The following is a 25,293-nucleotide window of genomic DNA, read 5'->3' on the forward strand; positions in this document are numbered from 1 at the left end:
GTAATGGCTGTGGCCAATGTGCAGACCCAGAAGCTCACCGTCTAAATCACCTGGAGTAAGGAATTGCTGGATGCCTTAACCTTCCAATTCTAAAATCACAGCATTGGGTGGACAACCTCCTAAAGTCACCCAATTTTCCCCCTGGCATACAATTTGCGCTGCTGTTAGAAAGGCCCATTGCGGAGAGGGAGGGGGTGACAACACTGCCACCCAGAGAATTATGTGTCAGTATTAATGAAATTTGTGGCATCTGTGAACTCTGCTATTCCATGTGCGCCGGTGTTCACATGACACTGAAGGGCAGTGGAAGGCTGCGCTTGTCTGGTGTAATTAATGTATTCTGCCAATCACTGCGGAAAGAGGAGATGAGAGCGGGGCTGCGTACAAGGAGGGAGCGCCTGATAACCGCAGGAGATGATCACAGGAAGAAAACGCTGGCAGTACACACATATGGGCATCTGTATCCCAACACAAAAAACATGCTGAAAGATTATTGCATTTATTATCCTTCAAGAATCTCTTTTCAAATGTGAACTGTACAGGGATATGAATAAGGAAGCTGTTATTAAAGCACAACTCCACTAAATATTATTGCATCCGAACTGAATACACAAATGTAATTTCAGAAAATTACCAACTTTCTGTGACCCAGAGTCAACCATCAGTGCCGCTTCACATATATGTGATGCAGGAACCCTGCAAATCCACTGCGGGTCCTCCCATCGCATTCAAATCGCAGGCAGTTCACACTGCCATATGCAAATCGCTGGGGGTGTCAATACAAAGTTAACGACACCCGCTGATCAGTTCGCATATAGCAGTGCGAACTGTCAGTTTGGACATGAATCGGACTGCACTGGTGTGAACCACCATGCGATCCGATTCTGCTGTGGACCCAAAAAAGGGTCCTGTGCGTGTTGTGACCGAATCCGATGCAAATTCAGCCATACAATCTGTATGGCTGAATTCGCATTGCACAGACATGGCATGCAATTTTCAGAGCAGTGCGCTCCGAATCACATGCAATGTCTGTCATCGCTACAGTGTGAACCTGTGATACCAGTAACTACTGTAAAGTGTCAACTGTAGTCACTGTTCAGTACAGTCTCAGATGCCAACTATAGGAATACAATAAATAGTCAGCAGTGGGAGATTTGTCCATCCACGGTGTTTATGTGACTGGGGGAATCTTTGGATTTCTCCTGTTCAAAACTTACATAATTGTAAACTTCCTGTTCCCTCCACTTCAATTTGAGAGCGTTCAGGACTAGTGACTGGCTACCTATGTCCCGAGTGCTGCATTGTAGGCCACAATAGGGGCGTGTGTCGTATATTCCCCATAACTGGAAGTATAGTAGATCCCCTAAATACAAACCTTTGAGTTGCAAATTTTCAAAAAGATGCGAACGTGTTTGCACAGCTTTTTTTCCATTTAACTCAGCGGGCTGAATTAAAAAAAAAAAAAAAAAAAAAACAGATCGCCGTACCAACACAAGCAATGTTGGTGCAGCGATTTCCCCAGCTGTGCTATTGTGTTCTGAGTCTGACTGGGGGACTTCCACCACCAGAACACACTGATCATCACTCGCATCCTTTGTATGCAAGCATTGATCTTTGTTGGACTTACGAACGAGCTCCCGGAACAGAACCCATCCGTAAGCAGGGGGGACTTGCTGTACTTGTTCTTTTTATCTGACTCTAGCAGCAGGTCCAAAAGTTAGGGAGCACTGCAAAGGTAAACACAGGTTACTCACTCTGCCCACAATTAAGTGAACCCGTCATGTTCCCTACTACTGGCAATATACAGGTTCACTTTAAAAGCATAAAGACACCATTAAATGAAGTTGCCTTTATAGGAAATCTTGTAGAATAACATATAGGACAAGTAATGGAACGTTAGGGAGCCATGTTACATACAGATGGTGCTTGGCCGAGAATCAATAGTAAACTGAATATTTTCTTTGGAGGATTCTATGGTGTTTAGTGACGATCCTGTAGACGTGACAGATAACCTGAACAGTTTCTACTTGAAGACTTAAAACTTCCTGCAGGAAACATTTATTAAATGCTTCACTGAGAAGAATTTGCATACAGATGCAGGTGTGACTCACTGAAGCCAACATGTACGGTACCAGGGAGCTCAAAGTACACATCACAAGAGAAATACATTAAGTGGACTGTCATGGCTTTCTTCTGCTAGAGAAAGAGGACTGGGTGCCATGTGGATCCACGGGCTTTAAGTGCCAGTTCACATTAGTGCTCCCAAATTACATGCGATCTCTGTGCGGTGCAAATTTCAGCCAAACAGTTTGTATGGCTGAATTCGCACTGCAATCGCACTAAACACGCACATGACCCTTTTTTTTATCCGCAGCAGAATCGGATCGCATGGTGGTTCACACTAGTGCAATCCGATTCTGTGCGAACTTGCAGATCGCACTGCGATATGCAATCTCAACTGGGGGTGTCGTTAACTTTTAATTGACACCCCCTGCGTATCGCATATGGCAGTGTGAACTGCCAGGGGTGGGGATGCAATGCGGTAACACACTGCATATTTGCAGTGTTCCCGCATCGCAGAAGTGTGAACCGGGACTACTGAGTCACTGGTCTGGAACAAACATGGAGATGAGTAATTGTAACATTTTCTGCAACATTCTGCATACTTATTTTGGCTCTGTGGCTATCGCTAATTAGTGCAGTTCTGCATGCCATGATTGCATGGGCACAGCAGGAAAGGTTGCACCTCTTTTAAAATGTGGCCGCCTGGAAATCTCCACACGCAGGAAAGCTCACTGCATTTTTTTAGTGCGTGGGAGGTACCATTAAGAGTAAGGCAAGGTTCACATCAGCGCAGGGTGAGAATGCATGTAAACTGCATGCATTCCTGCACCCGCACACAAAACGCTGAGCTTTAAATGAATTGCCCTGAGGTGCCATTAACTCCTAATGACACACCCACACACTGAAAAACACAGTGCAGTTTCCTGCATACAGAACCAAAGCATCATACAATTTCCGTGCGGCCGACTTTAAAAAAAAAAAAAAAAAAAAAAAAAAAAAAGTGCAGGAAACTTTTTCCTGCATGAAAACGCAGGCACAGCAGCCTGCTTAAATGAATGGTCACTGTGTCTGCCCAAATGCAGCATGCAGAACAGCACTAATGTGAACCTGTAGTTATGGGCAGGAAGTGAGAGGTTCTAAAGGCAAATGCTCTTTTACCTTGCTATAGGGGCACTCTATATTATACTTTGCAACTTTTTATTGGGGCACTCTGAAGGCAGAAGGAGCCAGAAGGAGAATCATTGCTGCTCTGTGCAAAACCATTACACAGAGCAAGTAAATATAACATGCTTGTTGTTTAAATACTGTGCAGAAAAAAATCAGCATCTAAACCCAGAGAAGGTGGAAGCTGATAGACTGGAGGTAATATAAGGCATTACAATTACATTTAACCAGTTCAATACAAGGCATTTTCACCCCCTTTCTGCCCAGGCCAATTTTCAGCGTTCAGTGCTGTCACACTTTAAATGACAATGGCGGTCATGCCAAATTCAATTTTTATCATTTTTTTCACACAAATAGGGCTTTCCTTTGGTGGTATTTAATCACCGCTGGGGTTTTTTATTTTTTTTTTTTTTGAAAAAAAAAAGACAGAAAATTAAAAAAGAAAAAACAGTTCTTAATTTCTGTCAGTAAATTTTGTAAATAAGTAATTTTTCTCCTTCACTGATGTGCGCTAATGAAGCGGCACTGATAGGTGGCAATGATGGGCAGCACAGATGGGCACTGACTGGCATCACTAATGGGCATTGATTGAGGTCACTGGTGGGCACCGATTTTTCTTTACTGTAATCAGGGCACTGATGATCAGTGCCCTGATTACCTGTCTTGGACTCCCCTTTAAGAGGAGCCGCTGATCGTCTCTCCTCATCACACACTGACAGTGTGAGGTGAGGAGTGCCGATAAACGGCACTTCCTCATTTACATGTGACCGGCTGTGATTGGACACAGCTGATCACATGAGTAAAGAGACTCGTCATTGGCTCTTTACCAAGATCGGGGTCACGCCGTGGCCTAAGAACACGGCATGACCGCCGCGATGCACGCCCTCCCAGACCCGCAAGAGAGGCCATTCTAGGGCGCCGTCATACGACGTCCTCCCAGTTAAAGTAAACTTTTACCAGTATTGTGCATTGTATTTAAAATTATCATATTAATGAAAAAAAAAAAAAAAGTCTCAGCTTTTAGTGCTACTTTTATATAAAAGATTTAGATCTCCCTTCCACCCTTCATGTCTGACTCCAAGGTAAAATGCCCAAATATTCTACTTCTGGGTATAAACACACACACACACACACACACACACACACACACACACACACACACACACACACACACCATTTCACAAAAGTGAGTACACCCCTCACGTTTTTGTAAATATTTTATTATATCTTTTCATGTGACAACACTGAAGAAATGACACTTTGCTACAATGTAAAGTAGTGAATGTACAGCTTGTATAACAGTGTAAATGTGCGGTCACCTCAAAATTACTCAACACAGCCATTATTGTCTAAACCGCTGGCAACAAAAGTGAGTACACCCCTAAGTGAAAATGTCCAAATTGGGCCCAATTACCTTTTTTTCCTCCCCGGTGTCATGTGACTCGTTAGGGTTACAAGGTCTCAGGTGTGAATGGGGAGCAGGTGTGTTAAATTTGGTGTTATCGCTCTCATTCTCTCATACTGATCACTGGAAGTTCAACATGGCACCTCATGGCAAAGAACTCTCTGAGGATCTGAAAAAAGAATTGTTGCTCTACATAAAGATGGCCTAGGCTATAAGAAGATTACCAAGACCCTGAAACTGAGCTGCAGCACGGTGGCCAAGACCATACAGCGGTTTAACAGGACAGGTTCAACTCAGAACAGGCCTCGCCATGGTCGACCAAAGAAGTTGAGTGCACGTGCTCAGCGTCATATCCAGAAATTGTCTTTGGGAAACAGACGTATGAGTGCTGCCAGCATTGCTGCAGAGGTTGAAGGGGGGGGGGTCAGCCTGTCAGTGCTCAGACCCTACTCCGCACATGGCATCAAATTGGTCTGCATGGCTGTCATCCCATGAGGGAGCTTCTTCTAAAAGGTAATGCACAAGACAGCCCGCAAACAGTTTGCTGAAGACAAGCAGAGTAAAGACATGGATTACTGGAACCATCTTCTGTGGTCTGATGAGACCAAGATTAACTTATTTGGTTCAGATGGTGTCAAGCATGTGTAGCAGCAACCAGGTGAGGAGTACAAAGACAAGTGTGTCTTGCCTACAGTCAAGCATGGTGGTGGGAGTGTCATGGTCTGGGGCTGCATGAGTGCTGCCAACACTGGGGAGCTATAGTTCATTGAGGGAACCATGAATGCCAACATGTACTGTGACATACTGAAGCAGAACATGATTCCCCCTTCCTTCGGAGACTCGACCGCAGGGCAGTATTCCAACATGATAACGATACCAAACACACCTCCATGATGACCCTTGCTAAAGAAGCTGAGGGTAAATGTGATGGACTGGCCAAACATGTCTCCAGACCTAAACCCTATTGAGCATCTGTGGGGCATCCTCAAACGGAAGGTGGAGGAGCGCAAGGTCTCTAACATCCACCAGCTTGGTGATGTCGTCATGGAGGAGTGGAAGAGGACTCCAGTGGCAACCTGTGAAACTCTGGTGAACTCCATGCCCAAGAGGGTTAAGGCAGTGCTGGAAAAAAATGGTGGCCACACAAAATATTGACACTTTGGGCCCAATTTGGACATTTTAACTTAGGGGTGTACTCACTTGTGTTGCCAGCGGTTTAGACATTAATGGCTGTGTGTTGAGTTTTTTTGAGGGGACAGCAAATGTACACTGTTATACAAGCTGTACACTCCCTACTTTACATTGTAGCAAAGTGTAATTTCTTCAGTGTTGTCACACGAAAAGATATAATAAAATATTTACAAAAATGTGAGGGGTGTACTCACTTTTGTGAGATACTAATATATATACATACACACACACACATATCTATATATATATATATATATATATATATATATATATATATACATATACATACACACACACATATATATATATATATATATATATATATATATATATACACACACACACACACACACACACACACACATATATATATATATATATATATAAATAACTTTCACTGTTTCACAGTATAAATTAACTACTTTTATAGTAGCGATTATCTGCTCTTTTTGTATTACAGTATATGCTGGCCATACACGTAAATCTTTCTACATTCAATGAATAAAAGAATGTCGTTTGAAAATTTCACTTGCTAGTTAACATTCAGTTTTAAAATAAATGTAATTTCTGAATCTGAACGAAAAACCACATGCAGTACACGGTCTGAAAATTCCTTTGACCAAGAAAATTTCTATTCTGCTCCTTTTAATTTTCCCGTCACTGTGGTAGAAAACGAATGTCAATTTGACCCCACTAACGATTAGAAAATCGAAAGAACGTTCTTAAAAAGCAAATGTTTTTGAAGATTCACATTGTCTTTTTATGGCCAGCATAAGTGACAGCAGGTGCAGGTGGCTTTTTAATCAAGCCACCTGCCTATATATACATAGTCAGGTTGAAAAAAGACAAGTCCATCTGGCTCAACCAGCCTATGATAGGGGAGTCTGTCATACATAATATATAACAGTTCTGTCTAAAAATCGGCAAAACAGGCCTTTCATTTTTTTTTTTTTCTTTAAATAAAAAATTTGATCTCCGAGTCTGATGATATTTACCAGATTCAACCTCTAATAGTATATACAGTATATCTCTTCTGTCGGTTATTCTTAGAGTGGATTAGAGATATTGGTCCCTAACCATATCGTTGGTTATTTATATTTACCACTGCATATAGATATTAAGCCCCGGTTCACACTTGTGCGTGTGCGGGGTTCGCATGTAATGTCGGAGCGCACTGCTCCGACATTACATGCGATCAGCTGTGCGGTGCGAGTTTAGCCATACAAACTGTATGGCTAAATTCGCATCGCTCCCGCAGCAAACACGCACAGGAGGCATTTTTGCAGCCGCATCAGGATCGGATCGCACAGCAGTTCACACTTGTGCGATCCGATCCTGTGCGAACTGCACGATTGCACTGCGATATGCGATCAAACTGGGGGTGTCGTTAAGATTACATTGACACCCCCAGCGTATCGCATATGGCAGTGTGAACTGCCGGGGGTGCGTGTGCGATGCGGGAACAGGCTGCGAATTCGCAGCCTTCCCGCATCGCATATATGTGAACCGAGCCTTAAGAATAAATTGCCTTTTTTTTTTAAACTTTACATATTAACCAAATTATACACCCCAATAAATCAGTCAACTAATCGATTATGAAAATAATCGTTAGTTGCAGCCCTAGTTTTCTTTAAGGATCGATTCACACCTATGCATGTTGCTTTTGAGAATTTCTCTAGTGCTTTCCCCTTTTTTTTTTTTTTTTAACCACGATTTTACTGTGATTTGCGTTTAAAGTTTTTTTTTGGAAAATTTGTTGTTGGGCAGATTTAAAAACACAAATCGTGGTAAAAATGCATTTTGGATGCAGGTCCATTGAAGTCCATTACATGCAAGACATTGCATTTTGCAGGAAAAAAAGTCCTACCCTTTCCAAAAATGCAGAGGCACAAAAATGCATTGATGTGAACGTGTTCCATAGAAACCCATATTAAAAGATGAAATGCATTCCTACAAAAAGCAAAATTCATGAAAAAAACGCATTAGTGTAAATCCAGCCTTAAGCACCACGTTTTGTGTGTGACTGCATGCTGCTGCAGGAATGCATGAGATTTCCACACCTGCACTATTGTGAACCTTGCCTTAGAAGTATAGAAAGCCAGGAAATGAGCATTGTCAAAGAAGGACAATAATTCAATATTTATCACTTCTTGTCTCTACAAGATAGCAAAAAGCTATCCAAAAGAACATACATACACATATTAACCACTTTACCACCAAAGGATTTTCCTGCTAAAAGACCAGGGGGTTTTTTGCGATTTTTTACTGCGTGACTTTAACGGACAATTGCGCGGTCGTGCAACGCTGTAACTAAACGAATTTCACGTCCTTTTTTCCCACAAACAGAGCTTTCTTTTGGTGGTATTTGATCACCTGTGCGATTTTTTGATCACGCGCTATAAACAAAAAAAGAGCGTAATTTTTGCAAAAATAACAATATTTTTCACTTTTTTTTTTTATATGAAATTCCCCCCCAAAAAAATGTAAAAATGAAAATTTTTTAACATTTTCGGCCAATTTGTTTTACGCTACATATGTTTGGTAAAAAAAAAAAAAAAGCGTATTTTGATTGGTTTGCGCAAAAGTTATCGCGTTTACTAACAAAGGGAAAGATTTGTCATTTTTGGTGTTTTTTTTTTTTAACGAGTAATGGCGGCGATCTGCGATTTTTTTTGCGGTACTGCGACATTGCGGCGGACAGATCGGACCCTTGACTGACATTTTTGACACTTTTGGGGGTACCAGTGACATTACTGCAGTAATCAGTGCTATATATATATGCACTGTTACTGCAAAAATGACACTGGCAGGGAAGGGGTTAACTGTATTGGACAGGGAGGGGTTAAGTGTGTCCTAGGGGCGTGCTTCTAACTGTAGTGGGACATTGCTATTGGTGTAAAAACAAAGATCAACGGTTCTACATAGTAGAACCGTCTGATCTTCATTTTTACACAGGGAGAACTGACAGGCGGCTTGTTTACATAAGCCGCTCTGCCTTTCTCCCGCTGTACCGGCGATCGTAGTGTGACCGGCGGACATCGGGTCCGCCAGTCACACTCCCGCACTCCTCCGTGAACGAGCCTCGGCGGGCGCGCGCTCGCCCGCTATTGGCTCTAGAAGAAATGACAGGCGAGCGACGTAGACCTACGTCACTCTGCCTGGCCGGGGCTGACTGCCGCAGTAAATATACTGTGAGCAGTCGGCAAGTGGTTAATAGTTACGCACAAATACACATACACAAATCAGCCATTAATTTATGACCACCGACTTAATATTGAGTAGATCCCCTGACCCATGGAGGCATGGACACCACTAGACCGCTGAAGGTATTCTGTGGTATCTGGCACCAAGCTGTCAGTAGCGTAAATCCTGTATGTTGTAAGGTGGGCCAACCATGAATTGGACTTGTATTTCCAGCACATCCCACAGATGTTGAATGGATTAAAATATGGAAAATTTTGAGGCCAAGTCAACAACTAAAACTTGACTTTATGTTCTTCCAACCATTCTTGAACCATTTTTGCCGAGTAGCAGGATGCATTATCCTGTTGAAAGAGGCAACTGTCATATGGGTATATGGTTTTCATAAAGGAGTGAACTTAGTCAGCAACAATGTTTAGATAGTTGGAACGTGTCAAAGTAACATCCACATGAATGGCAGGACCCAAGGTTTTCCATCAGAACATTGTCCAAAGCATCCTACTGCCTCTGCTAGCTTGCCTTCTTCCCATAGTACACCCTGGTGCCATCTTTTCCCCAGATAAGCGACACACACCTGGCCATCTATATAAAGTTAAAGAAATTGTAATTCATTAGCCACCTTCTTCCATTGCTCTGTGGTCCAGTTTTGACGCTCAGGTGCCTTTGTAGGTGCTTTTGGCTATGGATATGGGTCAGCATGGGCACTTGCTGCCTAATATATCCCAGCTTTCAGGTGCCATTGCAACAGAAAAATAATAGCATTCAGTTTACTTGTCAGTGGTCATAATGGTATGGAGTGGACGATCAGTGTATTTTCAACCAGTGTCATGTGCACAAGAAAAGGGGCTGACTGACAACTTTACTGCAGCTACAGCTCTGATAGTGTCTTATTTCATGGCCTTGTAATACTGCAGTAAAATTGTAATCTCAGGGAATAGAAGTCTAGTAGACATGCAGCACGAAGGACAGTGACCGGTACAATGACATGACACCCCCCCAACAAATAAAAAACAACCATTATATCTGGTTCAAAATAGGTTTTTTTTTGTCAGTGGGGTCTCCTTTATAAAAATGATCACATTATTTCTATTTCTCTCAATAAATCAATGTGTGTAATATGAAGGAAATGCATGCCAGGCATGAGTCTGTACCACCATCATATATTCTGCACAGCTTTGACCAAGGCTGAACAAAGTGTCTGTGATTCATCACTATTGTTACATAGGAGGACCTGTCATCAATACATGCTACAGGGAACCATTCTGAAAAACCTGAAGAGATATTTAGCCAATTAGATCACAAGATCAAAAAAGACCCTCTGTCAAGTACAGGCGGTCCCCTAGTTACAAACATCCGACTTACAAACGACTCCTACTTACAAACGGAGGGAGACAACAGGAAGTGAGGAGAAATCTACCTGTAGAAAGGGAAATTCACTCCTGTAAGAGTTCTCATGGGAAAAATGTGTCTCCACTGAAGCTTTATCACTAATCCTTGTTTCCACAACAAGCCAAAATTTTCAAAATCCAATTGTCATAGGGACAGAAAGTGAGGTGAAATCTTCTGAACAGGGGTACAGACAGCAAAACAAATGATGCAGGGGTGTTAACCCTTCCCCATGCTATCCATAATACTTGAAAATTATTTTTTTGTCTGGAGCTAAACTTAAAAAACATACATGTTCCGACTTACAAACAAATTTAAGAACAAACCTACAGTCCTATCTTGTTTGTAACCCGGGGACCGCCTGTATAGAGAGAGATTGAATTGCTGGACCTATTGCCACAATGTCTGCCACATTCTGACATTTACTCAAACTCCCACAGCCTGATATCTTTATCAATGCTTAAAGGGATTGTAAAATTATGTTTTTATTTTAACCACCGGAGGATTTTCCTGCTGTACGTCCAGGCCACTTTTTGCGATTCGGCACTGTGCGATTTTAACTGACAATTGCGCGGTCATGCAATGCCGTACCCAAACGAAATTTACGTCCTTTTTTTCCTACAAACAGAGCTTTCTTTTGGTGGTATTTGATCACCTCTGCGCTTTTCATTTTTTGCGATATTAATAAAAAAAATGTGGCAATTTTGAAAAAATAAAATTTTTCTACTTTGACAGTTAAAAAATATCCAATATATTCAATTTTTGTTATACATTTAGGCCAAAATGTATTTAGCTACATGTCTTTGACAAAAAAATCCTCAATGAGTATTTTTAACCGCTTTAAGACCTGAAGATTTTACCCCATTCCTGACCAGGCCATATTTTGCGATTTGGCACTGTGTTTAACGGACAATTGCACAGTCGTGCGACGCTGTACCCAAATTAATTTACGTCCTTTTTTTCCCCAAATAGAGCTTTGGTTTGGTGGTATTTTATCACCTGTGCGATTTTTACTTTTTGCGCTATATACAAAAAAAAAGAGCGACAATTTTGAAAAAATAACAATATTTTTCAAATTTTTTATATGAAATTCCCCCCAAAAAAAAAAATGTAAAAATCAAAAATTTTTTAACATTTTAGGCCAATTTGTTTTCTGCTACCTATGTTCGGTAAAAAACTCAATAAGCGTATTTTGATTGGTTTGCGCAAAAGTTATCGCAGCTACTAAATACGGGAAAGATGTCATTTTTATTTTTTTTTTAACTAGTAATGGCAGCGATCTGCGATTTTTTTTGCGGGGACTGCGACATTGCGGCAGACAGATCGGACCCTTAACTGACATTTTTGACACTTTTGGGGGTACCAGTGACATTACTACAGTAATCAGTGCTATAAATATGCTGTTACTGTAAAAATGACACTGGCAGGGAAGGGGTTACATTTTATTGGTGATCAAGGGGTTAATGTATGCCTGGTGCTTACTAACGTATGTGGGAGGAGGGGACTGTGTGACACAGGCACAGATCGCAGGTTCAGCTATGCTGAATCCTGCAATCTGTCACTGTTTGTCACTTAGGAGATCCGCCCGCTTTGTTTGTTTACACATGCGGGCGGATCTCCATACTCGATCCCCGACGATCGGGGAAGAGCAGCGGTGATCACCGCCGCTCCTCCCCTGGCCCGACTCCCGCTGTGATTGAATTCAATCACAGCGGGAGCGAGCCTCCGGCGGCGCGCGCACGCCAACCACAAGGGGAGGAGTCCAGCGACATAGGTCTACGTCGCTGGACGATATCGAACCACTTTGCCGCAGTACCAGCTCAGTGAGCGGTCGGCAAGTGGTTAAATAACGAACATGCTATGCTTACCTGCTCTGTGCAATGGTTTTGCACAAAGCGGCCACAAACCTCTTCTGGGGTCCCCCGCTTGCGCTCTTTGCTCCTCCTCCCTTTTAAGTGCCCCCATAGCAAGCCACTCGCTATGGTGACACTCGTACGGTGGCTCAGTCTAAGCCAGGCTGTGTGCACCTATTGACACACACAGCATGGCTCCCACTGCTGCTTTTGAGTCCAAAGAGAGTGAGTAACACCTCCTGTATTAGTGAGACAACTCGAGGAAGGAGCACAGAATACATAACAGACAGCAAAATGGTCTTTCTGGGGCAGAGTAGTGTTAAATGTATTAGCAGATTTAATTACACTAACAAATTGAAGCCAAACTCCAGTCCACTTTTTAAGCAGTTACAGGAAACAGTTTTTCCCCTTTTGGAATAAAGGTTTTAAATGAATAAATAAAATCTGTTCATTTTAATCTCTCTTGCCAGTGTTAGGCTACATGTACACTGGCAGCTCCCGGCAGCTATTAAACTTGAGTCCACTAGGAGATTTTGGCGTTTTTTTTGCTAAAGTTCCTAAACTCAACTCCATAAAAAGCCTGCGTGTCAATTTACACTAAAGCCCCGTACACACGATCAGATTATCGAACGATCTGTCGTCCGTTTTTTGTGGCATGCTAGTCTGATGTGGAAAGTGAAGAGGTTATTTTCATACAAATTTTCCCGTACGACAGAATTCTACTTCAGAAGTGATGTCATGTGTTGGATTGCTTTGTATGTGTTCTTTCATCTCTGAGCATGCCTAGTCTTGCTCTTAAGATTTTTTTCCATCGAAATCTGTACTAATGAGACAAAAATCGGACATTGTATTACGGACAATAAAAATGTTATAGCCTGCACATCAGGATTTTGTCAGCCAAAAAGTCATAGTTGGCTGTCGAAAGCACCATACTTATGCCCCGTACACACGTACCGATCGTCGGCCGAACGATCGGCCGTCTTTTGTCCAGGGCTGTCGTGTCTGTTGAAAAGTGCAAAAGACTGCACACGAATTTTGTTGGCCAACAACAGCCGACTGCAGAAGTGATGTCATGTGATGGTTAACTTTCCTTGTCTTTTTTCTTTTCTGAGCATGCCCAGTCTTGCTAATCTGCTGTCTGTCGAAATCTGTACTGACTGGCGAACAATCGGCCGTTCTGGTGTTGGCCAACAAAAATTTTAATGCTTGCACGACAGATTCTGTTCGGCTGAAAATGCGCTGTCGGAAGCATCATACTAACAAGCCTACAATCGGCCGATCGGTCGTCGGCCGAATATTTACGGCCGACAATCGGTACGTGTGTACGGGGCTTAACAATCCGAAAATCGGCAGATCGGTCGTCGGACGAATTTTCCCTTCCGATTTTCTTATCGTGTGTATGGGCCTTTAGGCTTTTAGCAGAGTTAAAAGCAGAGCACCACACAAAAAGGGAAAGCTCCGCTTCTCTGTCTCCTCCCCACCTCTGGCACCTTTTGGTTTAGACAGTTACCTGCTCCCACTTCCAGCTCTCTTTGGTGCGTCAAACTGAGCCCGAAGTTCGGTCCCTCTCCTCCTTCCCCCGCAGCCGGCCCATTCGCAGAGTGCAGTGTGCTTCGCGCATGCGTAGTAGCGAACCGGCTGTGAAACCGCAAGACTTCACTGCCAGTTTCCCTTAGTGGAGATGGTGGCAGCAGCACCCAATAGCCGGGAGCCGACGTCGCTGGATCCCTGGACAGGTAAGTGCCCCATTATTAAAAGTCAGCAGCTACAGTATGTGTAGCTGCTTGCTTTAACATGTTTCTGAAGGAGTCTGAATCTCCTCTTAAAGTAAGGTTAAACCTCCCTCTTCTGAACGTGGAAGAATCACGATCAGGATAGGAATATTTTAACCGCGGGCTGTGGGAAAGTGCAAAATGCAGTAAATTGCGGTTTGTGTTTTTGGTGCGTTTTGGGTTTTCCAGCAGCAGTAGCCTTAGGTAGTTTGTCTGATCCTTGTAAACTAATACATTCTACTGAATTGCTTGGGCTTTTGAGGAAAAACAGACTTGTCTGCTGGATCACCAGGCGAAAATAGAAGAAAGAAAGCCTAAAAAAAGATAACCAATACAGTAAACCCCCGCTCCATCGCGGCTCAGTTTTTGCGGTCCCGGTATATTGCGGTTTCTTTTGTAATGTTATTTTACTATATAAATCATTAAAAATGAAATATTTTGTGTTTTCCATAGCTCTTGCTATGTCTCTCAGTATATTTTATGTGTTTAAATGAGTTTCTATTGTTTTAAAAGTGTGTTTAAAGACCTTAAAATGCTTTTACACGTACAGTGACAGTAAAAAAAACATGCCTACAATGCATTTTAATAGGGTTTTTCTATTTCGCGGCTGGGTCCGGAACGTAACCCCCCACAATGGAGGGGGGTTTACTGTACAGCCATCACATCTAAGATTTAGTAAGCTGCATTATAATAAAAATGTTTGCTTTTAGGTTTTATACTGCTTTAAAAAGGAAAAAAAAAAAACCTTAAGCTTTTACAACTACTTGAGAAAAATAAAAATACACTTCTAGATTTCTACAACCAGTATTAATGCCTGGGTCACTTCATAGCAATTTTCTGCATTTTTGGTTTACTTTATAAGTCGTTTTTTTTTTTTATCGAGTAGAATTGTTTCACTATGCGGCTTCAGGATGATCAGACAGACACTGGGCATCACTTGGGGGTCTCCCAAGAGGGATCCATTAGGGCAAAGCAACTTAATTGGCTCTGTGAGACCAGTGAGCAGTTCTCATTGCCCGGTGGCACTGTAGACAAAAAGTACACAAAAGGATCAAGGAAAAAGGCTGCCCATGGGTAAGATGCGCTAATTTTCAATAAAATGACTTTGGGATAGGTTTAGTTCTAACCCACTGCTGCCCTATACTCTGCTTCTTCAGCCAAGTGCACTTTCAGTAACCACCACTCCTTTTGGAAACCTCCTCAAGAACCGGAAACCTCCTCAAGAACCACACGCAGGAGCCCAAAAGGATCACCACAGCGCTGTGGGGGAGGCTACCTGTTCCACGTCTGCGGTAACTGTGTCAATGTTTGCTCAAAGCCAAATCCAAACTTCAGAAACAAGCTAAGCACAGACAATCAAAGGAAAATCAAACACCCTGAAAGAGGCAGTATTGTGAATGACCAGAAAGTCAGCATCTGCTATATATCTATGATCAGCTATCGACCAACTGCTGTAGTCATCTTCGCCCTTTGCCTGTCCAATAATCAGCAAATTGAATAGTAAAAAGGACCAAAGTGCACCTTATCATTTCTGTCACATAAAGTGCACCTGTCACCATGAAGAATTATGTAGGCTGCCATTGATGACCCCTTTATGTCCAGTAATGCTAGCTGGCTAGCGGTCCCTGACTTCAATATTTACCAAAATCACTGACCCACAATAAGCATGCAGAGAGTGAAGTCTCTTGTTGTTCCATGTCTGCAACACAGAAAGTACTCATGCTATGTGATCCGTATAACAGCCACACACCTAGCATTTTCAGAAGCACAAGACAGCAAGGGCTCCCTCCATATTTCTTTCAGCACAGGTTTCATTTAACCGAGCCACAAACCTGCAGAAGACACCAAAAAATAAATAAATAAAACTTTGAAATGACACTTGCTAACCTGTTCCAACAAGGGAGTTAAACCAAAGGGCCTGGCCAGGCATGGAGCCCCCAGGCCCTCGGCACATGGGCAGCAGCTGCCCGACAAAAGGATGCAAAACGCAATGCTTGAGCCACAGGACGAACCTAGCAGCCAATCTCAATTCTGTGCACAGCGCTGTCATTCCCAGGGCACCCCTCACTGGCAAACCAGCCAACCAGGAATGATTAAACCCAAAACCGCCTGGCCTCTACAATGACAGGTCAGCGCGCAATAAACTGCTAATTAACAATAAAATAGTCCTAATAAAAGATTTTAAAGGCAGCCAAAGAGACGTCACGAAGGCGCTCAAAATTCCATATGCTACAATGACATTCTATGTTACCGAAGGGGAGTCTCTCAGGAGCAATACAGTGCTGTGGCAGCATCTGCTGCACACAGTAATGTCACAGCGATGGGGCAGCACTGCCACCCGGCATTAACCCCTAAAGTGCTGTGTCACACTCACCAAAAACAATGGCACAAATCTAAACAATGTGCTGCTGGGCATCCAGTACGATACAACAGATTAACAGTAAAACGCTGGCCCAAAAACAAAGGTGACATGGGTGCCAACCTAAGCACAGAAACACTGCAGGTGAGCAATTAACATCTGACAATCACATAGCGGCTTGTTTAGACAGAAACATAGAAGGTGTAAATTCTGCACTGTGACACAGGCCAGTTTGCAAGATGGCACAAGCGAGGGCCCTGCGGGCCGAGGTGCCATGTGGCAGATTGGGACACAAAGATTAATCTGCATAAACTCTACAAGGAAGATAAAAAAAAAAGGCATTTATCCATTAAGTAGGGGGTAAAGCACCTCCTTCGCTTTATTTACCACCCATAAGATGCCCCCATTACCTGTGACATCTGAGGGCGGAAATTGATGTCCTTGAGGTCGATAGATCCTGGGGATAAGTTGTGGAGAAGCTGGCACAGCAGGACCCCATCGCGGAGAGCTTGGGCCAAATCGAAGACCACCGCCGAGGGCAGGACTACCCTGTGGTTGGGGGGTAGAACTTTGCAGTCTATCAGCCAGCGGCCACATTGTCTCCATTCCTCCATGGCGGAGGGGTGAGAAGGGAAATTCCAGGGGGCAAGGAGCGGCTCCTCCGGATCAGGCTGTGGCTGGGGCCAGGGTGCTCATAGCAGGAAGAGGGTGCGATGTGCACGGTGTTTGTATTGGTGTTAGGTGCCCAGTGGGTGCCAGTGCTGGGTGCCCACTATGTGCAGTGTGTGTTAGTGCTAGGTACCCACTGCGTGCAGTGTTGGGTGCCCACTATGTGTTAGTGCTGGGTGCCCACTATGCGCAGCGTGTGTTAGTGCTGGGTGCCCACTGTGTACAGTGTTGGGTGCCCGCTGTATGTACAGTGTGTGCGAGTCACTGTGTACAGTGCATGTGTCAGTGCTAGGTGCCCACTCCGTGTGGTGTGTGTGTCAGTGCTGGGTGCCCACTGTGTGTGTATATGTGTAGAAGGGGAAGGTGCAGGGTGCACACTGTGTGTGTAGAAGGTGCAGGGTACACACTGTGTGTGTGTGTAGAAGGTGCAGGGTACACACTGTGTGTGTGTGTAGAAGGTGCAGGGTACACACTGTGTGTGTGTGTGTGTGTGTGTGTGTGTAGAAGGTGCAGGGTACACAGTGTGTGTGTGTGTAGAAGGGGAAGGTGCAGGGTGTACAGTGTGTGCTGCCTGATAGATTAACCTTTGCACTGTACAATGCTGACAAGACTTCCTTGAGGTACAGACTGGGGGCAGCCAGGGACTCCTCTCTGGGTTATGTGCACAGCTCAGCTCCTTCCATCTTCTTCCTCATGCAGGGGCCACAGACACACAACAAAGGGCCCCGGCTCTCCTCTTCTGCCTCTCCCGGAGCTCCACTCTCCTCCAGTGCGCGCCCCCGCCCGCCTCTCTGAGGCAGCGCGCTCCTGGGGTTGATCCCGAGAGTGGGCGGGGCTGATCCCAGGAATGGAGGCGTGGCCTGGACAGAGACAGACGTTCAGCTGCAATGCTGCTACATTGATATTTATTGTTACCTTCAGAGGAAATGGGGACAATTGTATGACAATCAGAACGTGTCCGCACGAGGCCAGCGAGTGGAGCTCTCTGCGTTTCAAGATTATGTGTCAGTCCTCCAGACATTGAACTATTATTTATAATATCATTGGCATGATACAGAGAGAAATGATCACAGCCCTGTGCTGGTTGCTTTTATTTTCTCATCCATGTAGAATAGATCTGTGATGATGTTTCACTTATATGTGGAATCAGGTGAGTTGGATCCCCTGCTGGCTTCTCAGGCTGCATTTTTTTAAATCTACGAAACGTGCAAAAACCGCCTAGCAGGCTTGCGTTGTCATTCATTGTTCGTAGCACCCAAAACGCAGGTAAAATAAGTGTAAAAAAAAAAAAAAAAAAACGCAAAGCTCAGTTGCATGAGCAACTTTGCAGTGCGTAGGGCAGCCCATTGAAACCAATGTGTGGCGCACAAATGCAGCACAGTTTTGCACACATTCACAAAATGCTAAACATGAATACAACCTTATTCTTTTTGGGCCAGTTTACACCATAGAAATGCAGTCCGGATGTGTTCCAGATGCTTTTCTGCATATGCGTTTTTGATGTGTTCCAGTGCGTTTTTAACGCATTTTTGCCCCTCTTTTTTCTTAACCCTAAATAAGGACATGTGTGTTCCAGTGCGTTTTTTGTGTTTAGGCGTTGTTCCAGTGCATTTTACAGCGTTCCAGTACAGTCCAGTGCAGGAAAAATGCAGCATGTTCTACTTTTTTGTTGGAACTGGAACGCACTGGAACTGCAAACACTGGTGTGAGCTATGCCATTAAAAACCATAAAACCTACTTTCCATGCATTTTTGATGCAGGAAAAAATACACTGGCATGCATGTGGTCTGAACTGCCCCTAAATAAGGACCTGTGCATTCCAGTACGGTCCAGTGCAGAAAAATGAAGCATGTTCTACTTTTTTTCTGGAATTGGATCTTACCATACTGGTGTGAACTATGCCATTGAAAACCATATAACCTACTATCCATGCATTTTTGATTTAGAAAGAAAACGCACAGGACTGCATGTGTGAACTGGTCCTTACATAAGGACATGTGTGTTCCAGTGCATTTTTTGTGCGTTTTTTTATGCATTTTAGGGCCAGTTCCCACCACAAAAATCCACTTGGATGCGTTTTTGCTCATAGTTCACACCAAACGTAGCTCCGGTGCTTTTGCGATGAGTTTTGCTATGTTCCAGTGCAGTTGTGTGCAGAAAAAAATGCACGTTCTATTTTTTTTTCTGCACCAAAAACTAACTGGAACTGTCTGCACCAGTGTGAAATAGGGCCACTGGAATACATGGAAAACACTGTGCATGCATTTTTCATGCAGGAACAAAATGCAGTGAACTGCATCTGGTGTGAACTAGCACATATCATGTTCCAGTGCAGAAAAAATAGTATTTTTGTCTTACCGTAAAATCTATTTCTCTGATGTTCATTGACAGACACAGCTCTTCATCTTCTTGACCGTAGGGTTATACTGCCCCCTACAGGAGTAGGACACTAGGCAGAGAAAAAGCTTGAACACGCCTATGAGACAGTCCCTGGGGGTATACACCCACTTCCTGCTATAGGTATTCAGTTTTGTAACAAGCAGTGTCAGAAGGTAAAAACCCAACTCCATAGAGGGGTGGGTGTTGTGTCCGTCAATGAACATCAGAGAAATGGATTTTACGGTAAGACAAAAATCACATTTTATCTTTCGTTCATTGACGGGCACAGCTCTTCATCTTCTTGACCGCAGGGACATCCTAAAGCAGTGTAAAACACGAGGGGTGGGAACAGCAGAAAAAAACAAACTTCCCCAAGGCTAAACATAGCCAACCATGTAACTTGGAGCTTAACTGTCAACAACTGGAGCTCACCTGAAAAAAACACCCTCAAAGAGGACAAGTCCTCTAAACAGCAGCCTGCAAAACTTTGTAGCCAAAAGAAGCATCCGCAGATGCCAATACATTTACTTTATAAAACTTTGTGTATGTGTGTACAGACGACCAGGTAGCCGCCTGCAAACCTGCATCACTGAGGCCTGATGATGGAAGGCCCAGGAGGCACTAAGCGCCCTAGTGGAGTGCGCCTTGACAGGAAAAGGAGGAACCTGACCCTTAATAGAATAATCCTGAACCACAGTCTGTCTGATCCATTTGGAAATGGTCACAGCAGAAGCAGCCAGCCCCTTCCGAGGCCCATCCACGAGAATAAACAGTGGTTCTGATTTTCTAAAAGACTCCGTAGCTGCCAGATACACCTTTATTGCCCGAACCACATCCAGGGAGTGCAAAGCAACTTTCTTAGGATAATTAGACTTGGGACACAGGGAGAACAACACAATGTCTTCATTCAGATGAAAGTCAGAGACGACCTTCGGAAGGAATAATGGACATGGACGCAGAACCACCTTATCCCTGTGAACCACCAGGTAAGGTGAAATACAAGACAACGCCGCCAGTTCAGACACCCTGCGTGCCGAAGTAATCTTCTTCTGAGACAACGTAAGCAGGGGAATCTCCCAAATACTTTCAATGGGAGGCTTCTGGAGAACTGACAACACCAAATTGAGGTCCCATGACAGCAATGGAGACCGCCCTAGAGGAACCAATCCCTGGAGAAAAGTACACACCAAGAAGTGTGTGGCTAACGGGCGTTGAAAGAAAAACGCCAAGGCTGAGACCTGGCCCTTGATGGTACTCAAGGCCAGGCGCTACTCAACCCCTCCTTGGAGTAAAGCCATAAAGCCAAGATCCAAGCCACCGAAAAAGGAACGAGGGTGAAACCGGAGGGATTCACACCAAGCAATGTACGTCTTCCATATACGATGGTAAATCTTCCTGGTAAATCTTCTTTTCTAGCTTTTAAGAGCGTAGGAGTCACCGAGTCAGACAACCCTCTGTCCTTCAGCACCTGGCTTTTTTTTTTTTTTTGGATTTTAAACTTCAGCACCTGGCTTTTAACAGCCCAGCCATCAAAGCCCGCAACTGTAAAGCAGGATGGAAGATTGGCCCTTGGGAGCATCGGCGACCAGCCATACCATATCAGCGTACCAAGACTGGCGAGGCCAGTCTGGAGCCACTAGGATGACCGCAATTCCTTCTGCCTCGATCCTGAGTAGTAGTCTCGACAGAAGCTGGAGAGAAGGAAAGGCGTAAATCAGACGATACTGACTCCAAGGAGCCACTAGAGCAGGGTTTCTCAACCAGCGTTCCATGGAACCCTAGGGTTCCTTCTGAAGTTGCTAGGGGTTCCTTGAGCAATGGGCAATTTCTGCCTCTCAGATAAGTTCCCAATGACACCGTTGCTCCTTTTAGCTAAGTGGGAAATGTAAGGGGGAAATTCTTTCCAATGATGACAAGAGCAAGGAGCATTCTTCCCACTGACTGTCACACTAATGTATCATGAGTTGTAGATTTTTAATTTTTAGCTGGGGTACCCCGAGACCAGAAATTTATTTCAAGGGTTCCTCTGTGTTGAAAAAGTTGAGAAAGGCTGCACTAGAGCGTCTGTAGTGGCGGCTAGAGGATCCCGAGACCGTACCACAAACCTCTGAACCTTTCCGTTGAGGCGAGAGGCCAACAGATCCACCTCTGGTGTACCCCATGAGAGACACAACTGATAAAACCCCTCCGGATGAAGAGACCATTCTCCCTGGTCTAACGCCTGTCGACCTATATAGTCCACATTCCAATCCCCCCCCCTGGAATGTGCACAGCAGAGAGGGCGGGAACAAATCTTTTGCCCACCTTAGAATGCCGGCTACTTCCCGAGCCGCCAGGACACTGCTTGTGCCCCCTTGGTGATTGACATAGGCCACGGCCGTGGCATTGTCCAATTGAATCCGCACCAGACACCCCTGTAGACGACTTGTCCAATGATCCAGACAAAGTCTCAGCTCAGAGCTCCAGTATATTGATCGGTAGTCTGGACTCTTCCTGAGACCAGACCCCCTGCGCACAATCTGTGCCGAGGATGCCTTCCCACCCAGACAGGTGCATGCAAGTCTGAAAAGACGACCGTCTGCTGCTCAGCAAAAGCCAAATTGCCTCCTGCAACTTTTGAAGTTTCTCCCAAGGAAGGAACACTAGGCTTATGGATGGAACCAGGGCAGACTTCTGAAGATTCAGAAACCAACTGAACTCCCTCAGCGTTTGCAGAGTAATCTCCAAGTTGTCCAACAAGGACAAAGACTCTGCTCGTAAAGGCAGATCGTCCAGGTACCCCAGTACTGCGATCCCCCACTGACGCAGTAATGCTAGAACCGTGGCCAACCCTTTCGTGAAGACCCGAGGACCCGACAGAAACGAGACCAAAGGTTAACGCCACAAATTAATAATGCTCCTCGCCCACGGCAAAGCGGAGGAAACCCTGATGGGCAACACATATTGGCATGTGAAGGAAGGCATTCTTGATGTCGATGGAGGTGAAGAAATCCCCCTGATGTAGGGACGCCACCCCTGTGCACATGGACTCCATGTGGAACTTCTGTACCTGCACAAAGCGATTTAGCGCCTTGAGGTCCATTATTGGGCGCACCTTGCCCTCCTTCCTGGGAACTGTAAACAGGTTTGAGTAAAAACCTTGAAAACGTTCCGACTTTGGAACCAGAACAATCGCCCCTTTATGTAACAAATCTTGCACTGTCCCATAGAGATCCTTTAAGCGTTCTGGGGATAAGTGCAGGTTGGAAGGAAAGAACCTTTCTGGAGGATATGATCGGAAATCGATCTTGTAGCCGAAGCGAATGACATCGTGGACCCACTTGTCCTGTATCAGGGAGGTCTACGGATCCAGAAAGCAGCGAAGACGTCCCCCCACCCCAGATACGGGTGAGGGTTCCACTTCATGTGGAGGAAATTTTGTCTGCAGGTCTGACAGCACCATGCTCATGGTTTGCCCAACCAAGACTTTTAGGAACCCTCTAGCGGAGGCCCAAAAGGGCTTGGATCCCTTTTCTTGAGATCCTGAGTGACGAAAAAGACGCTTGTGAGCTGAAAAGGAGGGTTCCTGTCTGCGACGGGACTCTTTACCCCTGGAAGCCTGAAGAATAAGAGTACTCTTTTCCCCTGTGAGGCCGTTTATTATGTCATCCAAGAAAGCTCCAAACAGTCAATACCCCACGAATGGAAGATCAGACAAGGCCTTCTTAGAAGCCCAGTCCGCAGTCCAGCATTTCAGCCAGATAATGTGCCGGAGGACCACTGCTGAGACAGACCTTCTAGAAGCAGCATCCAAGCGGCATCCAAAGAGGCGTCACAGACAAACTTTAGCCGTTGGACCAACTGATCCGCCAGCTCCACCAAGGCAGGGGGGAGTTGCTTCTCCTCCAGGTCCCGGTGTAAGAGCTTAGCCCACTCGATCAGAGTTTGTGACACCAGGGAAATAGTAATTACCGGCCTAATCACCGAACCAACCACAGCCACATATGGTGGGCCAGAGCCTCCGCCCTCTTATTAGCTGGACCTGTAAAGGCCACTACAGATGGAACCGTCCACCTGTAACGCAGTTAATCCTCATAAGGATACTGCAAGCAAAAACGCTTAGCAAACCACTGCGTTTTGGACAACCCCACTGTTTTGTGACAATGTTGTCAAAGAGGAAACATTGCCACTTTGAAGGGCCTGTGGGTGCCAAAAGGAACCAGTGCCTTTGACGTGGGATCAGCTGTAACCTGCATTTTTAAAGTTTCATGCACTGACACAAACAGTGCATCCACCAGTGCCTATTTAACTGCAGTAGGAGGACCAGAGGAATCATCCTCACTATCTGAGCACTCAGAGTGCGTGGACGCAGACCCAGTAGCGTCGCTATATACTAAGCTCACCCTGAAAAACATAACAAAAGGAGGCGCTGGCCAAGGGCACCCAATCGGACCCCGCAAAAAAACGAAGGGGTCGCCCTCTGAGACCTCCATAAAGGACATAGTAGGACATAGCCCCCTTAAAAGGGAGCCGCCCACCATGACGAGGAAGTGCAGGCAGGGTACCCTCACTAAAACAGGTCAGGTGTCCCACACAACAATGGCGGGAAGGCTGTCATTAAAAAAATGAAGCGCCCCCCACAGCACTACCCCTTCGAAGGGAGGTGCCAAGCTGACCACAAGGCCTGGTAGGCCACAAGCTGTGGCCTAAATTTTTGTGGAGGCCCAGCCGTAATTGCACAGATCCTCAGCCGTTCCCAAAAGAAGATAGGGGGCATTAGCTACACACACTTAGGCTGCCCCCTAATGGTGCGCCCAACTCAGCCGCATAGCCTAGTAGGCTGCAAGCTGCGACCTAAAATTTTGAAGGCACCCAGCCGCCAGGACCTAAGCCCCAGCGGAGCCAACCACCCAGCGGCAGTGGAGGTGAAGGCGGATGATCAAACGGGAGGCAGTGGCATCAGCCACCCTCACAGGGGTCGCCTCACATAGTTTCCAGCGAGTAGGCTGCAAAGCCATGGCCTAAATTCTTGGCCAGATCCAGCCGCGTACCTGCGGATGTTAAAACATCTGCACCCCCAGCACAACAACCGCCACAGGAAGCCCAGAGGACATCCCTGCCCTAGTCACTAACCCCCAGGGTAGCAGGGAACCCTGCTCAACCCCCCATTGCGCCCCAGGAAAACTACCAATCCGCAGCCCAGTCAGCAGCAACTTTAACCAGCCCCCTTATGAGTATGTGGCAACAGCCAGCTCATAACCTCACCCAGGGAGGGGGGGGGGTGTTTGGGGAGCCCAAAGACCCACGGTGAACAAAATTTTAGAGAGGATGGGAATCCGGGGGTCTGACAATCCCAGGAAATATCCCATGCCCATACAAAACCCTCCAGGGAGTAGTGAGGGGACAGCTACTTGCTACACCAGGAACAGGGTGGGTACTGCTTCGGACAGGACATCGCTCCATCGTAATGTGGGTGTTGTCGGCCAGAAGGAAACTCTGCGACCCAGGCCAAAGCCAGTTCATATGTGCCCATGCAAAAGGTTTAACTCGCAGGCCAGCCCCCATCCAGTGGGGCTATGTTGCGGCCGACCTACCGCGGAGCTGTGGTCTGCACATGCTCGCTGGCCGGACTGGGGGGACCCTATGGATCTATATTATCCATTTTGTCACCCATTCTAGCACTTGATTGTAGCTCTCACAGGAACAAAATAATAAAAAGAGAAAAAAAAAAACATGTAAAAAGATAAAATTGCTAGGACCAAAGATCCCAGCAAGGAACTAGGTCCTTACTCCTGACTAGGCAGCAAAAAAACTGAATACCTACAGCAGTAAGTGGGAGTATACCTCCAGGGACTGCCCCACAGGCATATT

General features: G+C 45.1%; 1 protein-coding gene across 8 annotated transcripts in view; it reads right to left on the reverse strand.

The window, feature by feature from the left end:
- Positions 1–17,120, reverse strand: part of VAV2 (vav guanine nucleotide exchange factor 2) — a 480,427-nt gene extending 463,307 nt beyond the window's left edge. For 2 of the 8 annotated variants that reach the window (XM_082264465.1, XM_082264464.1), the window contains exon 1: positions 16,806–17,118. In XM_082264465.1, the coding sequence (XP_082120591.1) occupies positions 16,806–17,009 (204 nt within the window). In that variant the 5' untranslated portion in view covers positions 17,010–17,118. Of the gene's footprint in view, positions 1–16,805 lie in introns of all 8 variants that reach the window. The other 6 variants (XM_082264468.1, XM_082264463.1, XM_082264462.1 and 3 more) reach the window with 5 other exon arrangements.
- Between the last annotated feature and the right edge of the window lie 8,173 nt (positions 17,121–25,293).

This window comes from Pelophylax lessonae (assembly GCF_965119305.1).
Source record: "Pelophylax lessonae genome assembly, chromosome: 7".
Lineage (NCBI taxonomy): Eukaryota > Metazoa > Chordata > Amphibia > Anura > Ranidae > Pelophylax > Pelophylax lessonae.